The sequence below is a fragment of the Myxine glutinosa genome, chromosome 1, assembly GCF_964187855.1.
Source record: "Myxine glutinosa chromosome 1, kmMyxGlut1.1, whole genome shotgun sequence".
Lineage (NCBI taxonomy): Eukaryota > Metazoa > Chordata > Myxini > Myxiniformes > Myxinidae > Myxine > Myxine glutinosa.
Window position 1 is genome coordinate 115,857,918 of NC_136261.1, and position 13,046 is coordinate 115,870,963.

The following is a 13,046-nucleotide window of genomic DNA, read 5'->3' on the forward strand; positions in this document are numbered from 1 at the left end:
CAGGGACGGGGGCTTACCCGGGCCGAGATCCCACGCACCACCTCGGCGTGGAGCCATCCAATGTCCCGATCTCGACCTGCCGGCACGTCTCAACAAAAAGTGGTCGCCATGACGACCCTTACTATCGAGCTGCCCGCTCCGCCTAGTTGAGCACGGACGCGGCCGTTCCAAGCGAGGCCCAGCGTGGATCGCGTACGGCGGTCCTTTCGAACCCGCCGTGGCTCGGATCCCCGCTGGTTCTCGCGGCACGCGAAGCCCGGCACGCACCGAGGGCCCGATTCGGCTAAAAGTCGCTCTAACCGCTAACCCGGTTACCGTCGATGCCTCACCTGCATGCTTATATGCATACGCTACCCCTTTCTTGCTCATACATCCAGCCGTTTCCATGCTCCTCGTCGTACCTTCTCTTACACACCCAGGTACACTCATTCCGCTCACAGACTTGGTCACACACCTGACCACCGAACACTTTGGCACACATTCGTTGGTCGCACACCTCACCAACACACCTCTTCGCGCCCCCTCCTCGGTCACCTCCTCTGTGACAATCACAGGTGTGCTCTTACTCGCACACCCAACCACGTGCCTCACGACCAACTCAAGTGTGCATTCCCACACACGCTCTACCATTCCAGGTGTGCATCCTTCCATTCCAGGTGTACATCCTCGCTCACCTGTCACAACCAACTCACGCTCCGTGTCACTCTCACTACTCTCACCTCCATTCTTGACAGCGCAGTCACCCTTACTCTCGACAGCACACTCTTTCCTCATGCACCCGTCCGTTACACACCTTTCTCGCGCACACTCTTGCGCACACTCTCCCGTCACACCCTCTGTAACACTCACCACAGGCGTGCATTCCCCCTTACTCTTGACAGCGCACTCTTTCCCCGTGCACCTGTCCGTTACACACCTTTCTCGTGCATCCTCTTGCGCACACTCTTTCGTCACTTCCTCCGTAACACTTACCACACCGCGCTTCTATGTACCCCCTCGCACACGCGCTACGACCGACTCACTCTCGACAGCACACTCACTGGTCGGCGCGCACTTTTTCCTCACACACCCCATGGTCGGACATTCTTGCACACCTCTTTTTTCGCACACCTGACCTGTCACACACTTCGCCAACGGCCTCTCACGAACACCCGGATCCAAACCAATCCCCAAGCCGACTGAAGCTTTCCTCACATCATATACATTGCCGAATATTTCGCCACTCACCTTGGCACCTCGTCTCCGCACCTCTTTTGCCACCTGCAAACTTTTTATTTGGTTAGTGAGCACCTCATCATGATTCGAGCACAGACCTTGTACCAATTCCATTACTTCCTCCTTTATCTCCCTCTTAGTTTCCCTCCGTCTCTTCTTAATTTCACTCACCCCCTCTTCCACTTCCTCTAATTTTTGCTTCACCTCTTTTATTTCCCGTTGCGTCTCCTCAAGTTCGTCCTCTAAGGCTACCGTGACCGTCTCTATGTGCATCCTCACCTGCCGGTCCTTTGTCTCCATTACCTCTGTCACCTCGTCCAACCTCATTGTCAGCCCCTCACGTACCATCTGACATTGCCTCTGTGTCGCTATTAAGTCTTCCTTGATGTCTCTTTGTGTCGCTTTTAACCCTCCTAGTACCGCAGTGTTCCTTTGAACCTGCTCCACTAACTCCGTTTGTCCCTCTGTCAGCTGTTCCACCTCCTCCGTCAGATCTTCTATTCCCCCTTGTAACTTTGCCGTATTATTTCTCACCTCTTTCTCCATACGCTTCTCACCTCGCTTTACCTCCTCGTGTAGCCCCGAGACCTCCTCACTCACACCTCGTCGTATCCCCTCTTTCATCTCCTCCATCTGTTTTGTAGATGCCACCCTCATCTGTCCCAATTCATCCCTCTGAGCATCCAATTTGGTTTCTACCCCGATTTTTACCTCCTCTATCTGCTCTCCCATTTGTTTAATTTCTCGGGCGGATTGCTCCCCTATCTCCCGCAATTTGCCTTCCATGCTATTTTCTAGCCCCATTAACCCATTTTTCATCCCCTCTATCTGATTCTCCTGGGCAGCCATTCTATTTTCCACCCCCGTTAACCCATGTTTCATCCCTTCAAATTTCTTGTCTAATTCCCCGATTTGGGCATTGGTACCCCTCGCTTCGTCCCTCATTTCCCCCATTTGGCCCTCCAATCGCTCACCCTGAGCTACCATCCGGTTCCCCATTTGTCCCATTCGCTCACCCTGAGCATCCATTTTTGCTTCTAGCCCCATATTTGCCATTAGTATGGTTGCATTAATCTGCGCCATGAGGTCCCGCACATCAATTCCCGCTATTTGCGCAGCGGGCGCGGCTACCCCGCGCTCGTGCGAGGCGCCTTTTTGCGCGCCTGAAACCTCGTGCGCGAGAGCGCCATTTTGTGCACCTGATACCCCCTCAACCACACCTTCTTTACTCTCCTCCACCATTTTCCCCACTTCTTCCCTGGGGTCCTGGGTCGATTCTACCCCGTCTATCTCTCCCACCGGCATCCCGTCGCCTTGACCAGCCATGGCGCGATTTCAAAATTCGGGTTTTCCTTTACAACAACACAAATTTCCAGCACTTTATAATTTTGAGCGCGTTAAGCGCGCTTCAGGTCCAATCCCACTTCCCGACACCAATTGTTACTGATCGCGGTTTAGATGTTATGATGGGCCGAGCGGATGGTCCAACCGCGACCGTTACAGGATCCCCGACTCACCCGATTCACCCAGAACTTTGGCCGTATCGCACCGCAGCTGCCCAATCTGGGAAAAGACTAAAACGATGAAATGCAAAGAGGAAAAGGAATAAAACGAGAAGACGGACAGAAGAGTAATTGGATTTATTGTACACACACAAGCAAAAAGGAGCAATCAAGTTTATTTACAACACATAAGACGCAGGTGACACAGTGCAAATACTAGCTTATACAGACTTAATTAACCCAGGGACAGAACAAACAAAACAAACTCACGTACACAAGAAGGGTGGAAAGGCAGGAGGTGGATGGCTGGAGGGAGAGGAAGGTCCAAGGGGGTCCTGCAGCACGATCGGCGCGTTTAGCAGCCGCCGTTCCTTCACGGCCTTGCTCAAAACCGCCGTCCAGGCCCCAAGTGGCTGTTGGGTGTGGTGTTGCTGCTGTGGCCTCCGCTGCTTTCCCAGGACTTGCCTGACTCGTCTGGTCCAAACCCTCAACTCTTTCTTGGTCCACTCACTCCTCACCACCGACTCCTCACCGCAACCAACGCAACCACTGACCACCGACTCCACTGACTGACTCAACGCAACCAACGCAACCAACTGACCACCGACTCCACTGACTGACTCAACCAACTGACCACTTGCGCGCGCGCCTTTATAGCGCCTCCGGCGATCAAGCCGCCGGCCTTCAGGACACGCCCATCGGTGTGCTCACCTCGGCCCTGGTTGGTCATGCGACCCTCTGGCTCCGCCCTTGATGACGACGGGCAGGCACGCCCCTCTTCCCCGACCCGATTGTTACTGTTCAATGGTGGTTTTGGAGGGGAGGTAATTGGCAATCGAGGCTCGGCAATGACGAAAGGGGATGTGAAAGGAAATGGAGATTTTGGGGATGGGAATGAAAGGGGATCTATTCTCTTTCACTGGTGCAATGGAGTACTTCAATTAATGGGAGACACAGCCTTACTCTAAAACACAGAATAAGATATAACTATCAAACAGGGGTATTCTATTATTGGCTGACGTGTATGCTTGTGGACTAATTATGGGATGCCCTTTCACCTTTACACAGCTCCGGAGGCAGGGGGCGCAGAAAAAACAATAATAATAATTTCCACAATCAAAAAAATATAGTCCTCATATCCGCAACAATATATATATATACTGTATATATATACAGTGGTACCTCGGCTTACGAGTTTAATCCGTTCCGTGACGGAGCTCGTAAGCCAAATCGCTCGTAAGTCAAAGCAAATTTTCCCATTCAAATGCATTGAAATGCTATTAATCCGTTCCAGCCTCAAAAAAAAAACACCAATTTTTTTTGTTAGGTGCTTTTAAATAACAAAAATGTACTTTATAAATAACAAATAATGTATAAACAAGCACGACCTCGTATATACTGTACATAATACAAGAGAATGTAAAGAAATAAACTGGACCTCTATCCATGAAGATATGGAGAAGTTGTTGTTTGTGTGGTTGAAGGAGAAGCAGCTCGCAGGAGATACCGTGACCGAGAGCATCATGTGTTTGAAAAGATTGAAACTCGGATATCGAGCACGGACCACGAGGTGTTTTTTCTTTTTTCTTAATCTCGGTTTCAGTGAACTTTTGCTCTGTGCTCACGTGTACTGTACCTGTACCTGTAATGGTACGTCAGAGGATGGCACCTGTTGTCATCATATTAAGTGCAAGATGTTCTGCATCGTAAGTTGGTACACCGTGGTCTTTCGGCGGTGTTTAAGCCGGCCGTCTTGGCTTCTGTCACCATTGGCATTGAGTCTTTCGATGTAGGTAGGTCGTTGTGTGCCGGTGCCTTGGCCGAATTCCTTCATTGCTGCATTGTTAGCTCACCTGGTTTTTTATACCACATCTTTGGTTATCGGACCAGCGAATGACGTCATCTCCAAAGTATGGCTTATTCTCACTTGTCTTGGACGATCTTCTACTTCTAGCCTTCCACCGTGCATTTGGTGTCCACTGTACTTACTGTACAGTGCCTGGTAAAATTGATGTAATGGGTTTTTGACCGTCAACGCCATGAACCGTCATGAACCGTCAACGCCATGAACCGCTAACACTCAAAAGCCCATTTATCGCGCCTTATAAAGCAAAACGCAAACCGAAAGCCATGCCTCTCAAGCGAGGCGTGCTTCCGTGGTCACGTGATCCACAGGTGTAGCTCATTATACCCGCACGCGCGACACGCTTTGGCGGTCACGTGACCAGCCACTCTGGAGGCGGGGATCCCCGCCGATGACGTCACCGGCTGGAGCAAGGAGATTCCTCGCTAATGTATTTCGACGATTGCGTGTTTTATATCCAAGCAGAGATGCTTTCACGGCAAGATAACCACGTGACCGGAACCGGAAGCCACAACCGGAAAATTCAAAAAAATAAATTTTTTGAGCTCGTACATCGGATCTCGGCTCGTATCCCAAAGCAACAAACCGCCCGAGCGACGGCTCGTATCCCGAAAAACTCGTACGTTGGGGCACTCGTAAGCCGAGGTACCACTGTATTATATATATATATATATATATATATATATATATATTTATATATATATATATATATATAAACCACCTTTCGAGGCCATTTTTTCCCCGCAGAGCAGGGGTGGCCTTTTTCGGGCACCGTGGCCCCCTTTTTGAAGCAATGTTTTATGGCCGGATGTCCTTCCTGCCGCCCGCCATCCCTGTTAGTCGCCTCTTGCGATGCACAGGGAATTACCGGTGAACTGGTACTCAATTTGCCGACCTCGGAAGGACGACAGGCTGAGTCAACCTCCCTGGTGTTAATTCAGTGATCGACCGGGATTCAAACCCAGAATCCTGGGATCCCAAGCCGGCACCCTAACCGCTAAGCTAACACCAGGCTACTGCTGCAAAATTTGAAGCACACAATCGTCTAGAATGACATTGTATGCTGTAGCGTTAATATTTCTCTGCACTGGAACTAATGGGCCTAGCCGGAACCATGAAAAACAGCCCCAGACCATTATTCCTCCTCCACCAAACTTTACAGTTGGCACTATGCAATCGGGCATGTTGCGTTCTCCTGGCATCCGCCAAACCCAGGTTCATCCGTCGGACTGCCAGATGGTGAAGCGCGATTCATAACTCCAGAGAACGCTTTTCCACTGCTCCAGAGTCCAATGGCGGCGAGCTTTACACCACTCCAGCCGACGCTTGGAATTGCGCATGGGGATCATAGGCTTGTGTGTGGATGCTCGGCCATGGAAACCCATTTCATGAAGCTCCCAATGAACAGTTGTTGTGCTGACATTGCTTCCAGAGGCAGTTTGGAACTCGGTAGTGAGTGTGGCAGCCGAGGACAGACGATTTTTACACGCTACGTCCTTCAGCACTCGACGGTCCCGTTCTGTGATCTTGTGTGGCCAACCACCTCATGGCTGAGCTGTTGTTGCTCCTAGACATTGCCACTTCACAATAACAGCACTTGCAGTTAACCGGGGCAGCTCTAGCAGGAGAGAAATTTGATGAACTGACTTGTTGGAAAGGTGGCATCCTATGATGGTGCCTCGTTGAAAGTCACTGAGTTCTTCAATACGGCCCGTTCTACTGCCAATGTTTGTCTATGGAGATTGCATGGCTGTGTGCTTGATTACATACACCTTGTCAGAAATGGGTGTGGCTGAAACAGCCAAATCCACTGATTAGAGGGGGTGTCCGCATACTTTTGGTCATGTAGTACATATATATACAGTATATATATATATATACAGTATATATGTATATATATATACAGTATATATATATATATATACAGTATATATATATATATACATACATACATATATGTATAATTGTATATATATATATATATTTCTATATATATATATATAGAAATATATATATATATATACAATTATAAATATATGTATGTATGTATATATATATATATACTGTATATATATATATATATACTGTATATATATATACATATATACTGTATATATATATATATATACTGTATATATATGTATATATATATATATATATATATATATATATATATATATATATATATATATATATATATATATATATATATATATATATATATATATATATATATATATTGCTGGAGTTTGCACAATGCACATGTATCCTTTGCAGAGGTGAGATATGGAAGAGGTCGGTGTACTTTCAACTTATAGGCAACTTAACATATGTATATAAAGGACAAATACAACATAATACTTGGAATTTGAACTTGAGATCCCAGCATCTTGAATTGAGTGTTCAGATATGAATACCAAGTAAGAAACGCACTCAAACCAACTTCTTGAAAAGTGCCCTATCCCTTATGAATGTAAGTCGAGTAACATAACTACCGTGGAATCCTTATTGTGCATGATTATCACATGCAATTGAACAATTGATAGTAACTTTAACCTGCCGTAAGGAAGCAACATATACTCATTGTACTTAAATGTTTGAGTAATCTTGGCATGAAACGAAAGACTGAATTTGAAACTGATTTTGAGGCTTCCATCTGCTTTTTTTTGCTTCAAAGTTATGTCTTTACCAGTTGAGCATAATCATTAAGCTGGTTTGTGTTCCGAACTCCAGATTTTTATTTCTCCGCTACGAAGTTTGCATTGAGAAGCCTTTAGACGATTACGCATGTTCAGCAGCTGTTCCCAAAATGCAATTGTTATTGGTTTTATTTTTATACAAAGTCAAGGCTCAGGGAATAGCTCGAACACAGATTGGATCAAGATGCAACAGAACAAAAGGAGCAATAGAGAGAGGGGGAAACGCCAACAACAGGCTTGTTGGACAAAATAGCGGGTGACTTGGACAAATAAGAAATGAGGCTGAGGGGAGGATGCCTGGGGTGGATAAGGTTGATATGGAAGCAAACTCTCAGGAAGCGAAAACTGAACATTTTGGGAGAGGTGGACTTGGGGGTGGGGGAGGGACGGGTTAATCGGGGTTGAAAATGTCATGTTTGTGGATAGAGGATAATTAGTGGTAGTTGTTGTTTCGTATGCAGCGTTTGGCTGCTGGAAGTGCGGCTTTGCCACTGGTGCAGTTCCCCTGTTACCAGTAACAACAACAACAGGCATTTTAAGGCCATTTTCCCTGCAAGAGCGGGGCTTAGCCTTGCGGTCCCCATGACAATATTCTCCATTTTGCCCTATTTTCTGCATCTCCCCTTGTTAACCCCCTTGCCCGCATTTCTTCTTCGACCATCTTTAGTCGTAATTGTTATGGTTCTCTTTTTGAGGCAATGTTTTTATGGCCGGATGCCCTTCCTGACGCCAACCCTTTTAGTCGCCTCTTACGACACACAGGGATACGGTGTACCTATTCTAAACCGGGGTACACACCGGGTCCCTGTTTAGGGTCCTGAGTTTCCCTGTTTAGTCCCTGTTACCAGTAAGCTGGTATTAATTTTGCCGACCACGGAAGGATTACATGCTGAGTCAACCAACCTGGTGTTATCTCAATGGCACAACAGGGGATCAAACTCAGGACCCTAAAATCTTAAACCAGCCACCTTAACCATTACGCCAACACCAGGCTTTTGAGATGGTGGTAGACAACTGTGTTGGTAGATTGTGGTAGATTGAAAATAATGTGGAAGTTAGTTTCACATGTGAGAAAAAAGAGGAACGAATGAGTGAATGTGAGCAGTGATTCTGGATTTTGGTCGTTTTACCACAAGTGGGGTGGCTGGTGGACCGTGGGACACTGCAGAAACCTGGGGGCTGGGGCCAGACAAAGCACAAAAAAGATGTTGCAAGACCAGAAAGGGGGTGGTAGAAGACAGAGACCACCAACTTGTCTGTGATGGGAAAGTGATAGGCCCATAGACTCAGCTTCATCGTGGGAGATTCCAATGATCTTGATGGCCTTGGTCACCACAACATCAAGCTGAGCAAGCTGTGAGGCAGGAGCGCCAGGCCAGAGGGGAGAGCAGTACTCCATGAAGCTGCAGATGAATGCCTTTGTGGCATTTCCAATGAGCCATTACCCATAGAGTTCATATGCAAGCAAATTGTATTTATACCAATGATATGTTCTATTTGTGACAGAATAGGAGGTGTGTTAAATCTATTCTTATTGTGTACAATACATTCCTTTGGAGATATAATTACTTTAATTGTAATCATGTTGAGTATGCTGACAAACTGACCCAAAGTTATCGTGTGCAGGTGTTTGGTGTGGAGCTTGTTGGGTGCCTGTTCTCGAGAATGTGGGCTGTGCGTGAAGTCGCCCTACGGCGGCTGTCCCATGATGTTAGTGGGGCCTTGCTCCTTGTGCATGGTGGTACTCGTGGAACTGAGCATGCTACAGGGATGACTGGGGAACACATAGTGCGTAGCTGCTGCGGAGTGCTCGCCGTAGTTTGTGCTGACCCGGTCTACAAAGTTTACGTGGCAGCACTGGTGAGTGTTTAATGCTTGGCCTTGCCTTTTTGAAAATGTCTGCATACGGTATATTGTATTTCCTACCTTTTTTTTTGTAGTGTCTTAGCTTACTTCATTTTCCTCTTGCTACGTTCATATCCTTTTCCAACTCCTTTCTTATATTTTGATTCTTATTCATCTAATTTTTTTATGTTGATTAAGCAACAACGATCACTTCTCTGAATTTCTACGAATTTCTTTGGAGGCAGCCATCTCTTGTCCATAATGGCCTATGAAACAGGATGTCACATGTGAAACAGTAAAAAGACATGTTAGTAGGTTCAGAACAAGCAGTGTGAAACTACTTTTGCATTCACAATTCGTAGATACGGGATTTTCACTTGAATGAAATGAATGAATGATCGTTTTAAGGCCATTTTCCCTGCTAGAGCAGGGGTTAGCCTTGCGGGCCCCATGACAATCATGGTTCCCTGTTTGAGGCAATGTTTTTATGGCCGGATGCCCTTCCTGGCGCCAACCCTTAGTCGCCTCTTACGATGCGCAGGGATACGGTGTACCTATTCTAAACCGGGGTACACACCGGGATCATTCATCCCAGCAAGCTGGTACTCAATTTGCCGACCTTGGAAGGATGACAGGCTGAGTCAACCCCCCTGGCGTTAATTCAGCAATCGACCGGGATTCGAACCCAGGATCCTGGGATCCCAAGCCGGCACCCTAACCGCTAAGCCAACACCAGGCTGCCCTTTCACTTAACCATTTTAAAACGTTGAACCCAAAATGTCACAATTTTAATTTGTTCTTTAATTTTTTTAATTTTTACAATGCAGATGGACAAAACTGTAGCCTCCATTTTACAAGGCCTCAGTATTTATGATAGAAGTTAGACAAGTTTACCACACGACAATGAAAGAGCCCGATTATTAAATGACCACCGGAAGTCTTTAGATCCTTATAATGCTGTTTATTTTGAGTTTGGGAGCAGGGATGGGGTTTAGAGAGAGAGAAAGAGGGGGGGGAGTGGAGGGGGGAGTGATGGTGGCAGGGAGAAACAAAGATGTGTACAGAGTGAGACAAAAAAACTTATGTTAGGCTGCCCTTTCCTCTGCTGACTAATTTTAACAGCAAGAATGTCAGTACTTATTCAGGTCCTCCACGCTTCGTTTTTACTTACTTGCACTTGTTTTTCTTCTTTGTCAAACATGATGTAGCATAGTAAAAGAAAGAGGGTAGGTGTAGAGACAGAAATTAATCAAAAAAAAAAAAATTCACCTCTGATAAATTTTACTTTCAAATTGGTTTCTCTTATGGTTGGCGATGAAAGAGTTCAAAAAGTGACATTTGCTGCTTGGAACTTGGTGAATCACAGCTTTTGCTCTGGCCTTTCTTATATTTGGAATAGCGAGAAGTTATACTGATCTCCAAGCCAAGATCTTGCCCTGAAGGCTTTGCTTCAATCAGTCTCGTGAGATACAGTGGTCGTATTTTTTTTTGACGAACTCACTTGTGACAATGCAACCATGTCTTTGTAGGGAAACAGCGTGGAGCATAATTTTAACTTCATTTCATTTTACTTATTTTTTAGGTGGAAAAGGGAATTCTTTAAGACTATTTCAGAAAACCTCATGCAGATGTGACTTTTAGTGATAAAGCTTTGCATATTGAGTCCCACCTATAATGTATTGGTGTTGCACTGCATCGTAGCATTTTTATTCTATAATAATACAACTTATCCAGAACTTATTCAGAACATAGGAGGAATGTTTGTGAAAATATGAAAACGTGGGTCAATAATATGTAGAAACCTGCAGGCACTAGCTGTGAGGTCGATGCAAGTACTCTGCACTGGTAACCTGGCCCTGGTTTATTCCACTGCAGAATACTGCGTCTGTGTTGGCAGAAAACAGCCACAGGAAAAAAACTGGATCATATCCTAAATTCTGCAATTGTGAACCATCACAAGGACACTAAAAACAACACCCGTACCTGGCTGCGTGTGCTCTCAAATATTCCTTCACCTGATATCCTGTCGGCAATACAGAATACTTCACATATGCAGGCCAATCCAAATATCCCCACCTATTAAGATTTGCAAAATTTCCCTACCTCCTGTCTAAAATCACACACACCACTCTGGAGGACTGCCAGGGCCCACAGAGACTTGGGATTTTACGTCTAAGATCAATGGTGATGGCGCTGGGAAAATACAAATACCTGACTTCTGACCTGACAGAAGAGCGTCCTGGATTGGATCTACCCCAGAACAATTATCCTCGTTTAACCGGATTCGCACAGCCGATGCTCGGAACGCTCACTACCTGCCCAAATGGGTAATCATGGAAAGCTCAGCATGTGACACTGATCAAACCTTAGGCCATATAGTTAACCACTGCAGTTGCGAAGATTCAGTGTGAGCAATTCAGCATTCCACGGAGCCTCAACTGATGCTGTTACTTGGTTGATAAACCTAGGTTTATCAAGGGATTTGATAAACTTTCTGTACTGCCTTTATTTATTGCCTTAAAGTAATAGCGGGCCCAGATGGCATCAGTGCCCTTGTTCTCAAATCCTGCTCTGCCGTTCTTGGTTCCTATCTATCTGCCATATTCAGTAAAGTGAGAGTTAAAACTGTGAAGTTGAATCAAAACTCACTTTGTGCTTTTGTTGGGTTAAAACGCTTCATGCATTTTGGTGTTTTTAACTCGTCGTCTCGTCTTCATACCTGATATTGTCCCATTCACCAGTGTATATTAAACTTTTTACACCGTTCATGCCAAGCGAAAAGCAGGGTTAAGCAATTGGTTCACTCTGTATGTCTGTCTATCTGCAGACATCAGTTTATGGTAGAGGGACTACTTGATTTCAATTCAAACCTATAGTTTAGCAGTACTTTAGCTCTGAATTCAACCCAATTGTGCATGCACAGAGAGCACTGAGAAGATATTTATCTTCTGTCTCCCTGCCTAGCAATCAAAGAAAATGGAAAATCATTCCAAACAGGAAACCTACTGTTTTTTAAGGACGTCATAAAGGACACAAAGGACAGCCTAGATGCAATTCTTAGATACCTGCATTATAACTGCCAGACAACAGGGTGCTCTTATCTGTGCATTTTCCCCAGAAAACATTGCGTGCCATGCTGGTATACACACCTTGTCAGTGGCCCACTGATCGGACACTCTTGCAGCAGTTGCTTCGACCAATAGTTGAGAGCATCTTGGTTAAGTGCTCTGACACGCACAGGTGTGTACGCATGCAAATTTGCTGGCAAAACTTGCCATTTGTTTATCCATTTTTGGTGCGAATGAATCGATGTGTGCCATCGCTTCTGGTGCTTCTGGCACCGTAATTATTTATTTATTTCTCAGTCGAATGAGCCAGCTGTCGGTGTCCACTTTGTTGGAACTCTGCAAGAGTCAAAATGGTGAGCTGGCAGTTGGAAGAGAGATTCTTGCATCTGGTAAGGAAATATTTCGTCAAAACCTATTCCTTGTCTTTTTTATTTTATTTTCATCCATCCTTTTTTGGGGATTTTCCTTTATCTTTTTCTATTTTTTTAGTTTCTTTCTCTACTCTTTCATTTCAATCTCTTCCCCATGAGATCTTTATTTATACTAATTATTTTGATGGAGGATATTTTTTGTTAGCTACAGTAACTATTATATAATCTTCTTTCACTGTTGCAGCTTAGCCTTGCACATTACATTTATATCCGTACGGTTTGGTCTAGTTTACAAGGACAGTGTGTTTAAAACGGTGGTGTCCACGAGTGCTGTTCTAGCATTTTTCACACAATCTCATCTTACAAATTGTACATACTGTAAAAAACACTGGCTTTTCATTGTCACAAATGTAATCAGCCATATCTATCTGCAGATGTTCTCTAGGTGTGTGTGTGTGTGTGTGTGTGTGTGTGTGTGTGTG

General features: G+C 45.3%; 1 protein-coding gene across 1 annotated transcript in view; it reads left to right on the top strand.

The window, feature by feature from the left end:
• The window catches only part of MAP3K1 (mitogen-activated protein kinase kinase kinase 1), a 218,447-nt gene that overhangs the window by 130,378 nt on the left and 75,023 nt on the right, over positions 1-13,046 (top strand). The window contains exons 10-12 of the mRNA XM_068117561.2: positions 8,907-9,140; positions 12,244-12,365; positions 12,491-12,582. Coding sequence (XP_067973662.2) covers positions 8,907-9,140; positions 12,244-12,365; positions 12,491-12,582 — 448 coding nt within the window. The remainder of the gene's footprint in view (positions 1-8,906; positions 9,141-12,243; positions 12,366-12,490; positions 12,583-13,046) is intronic.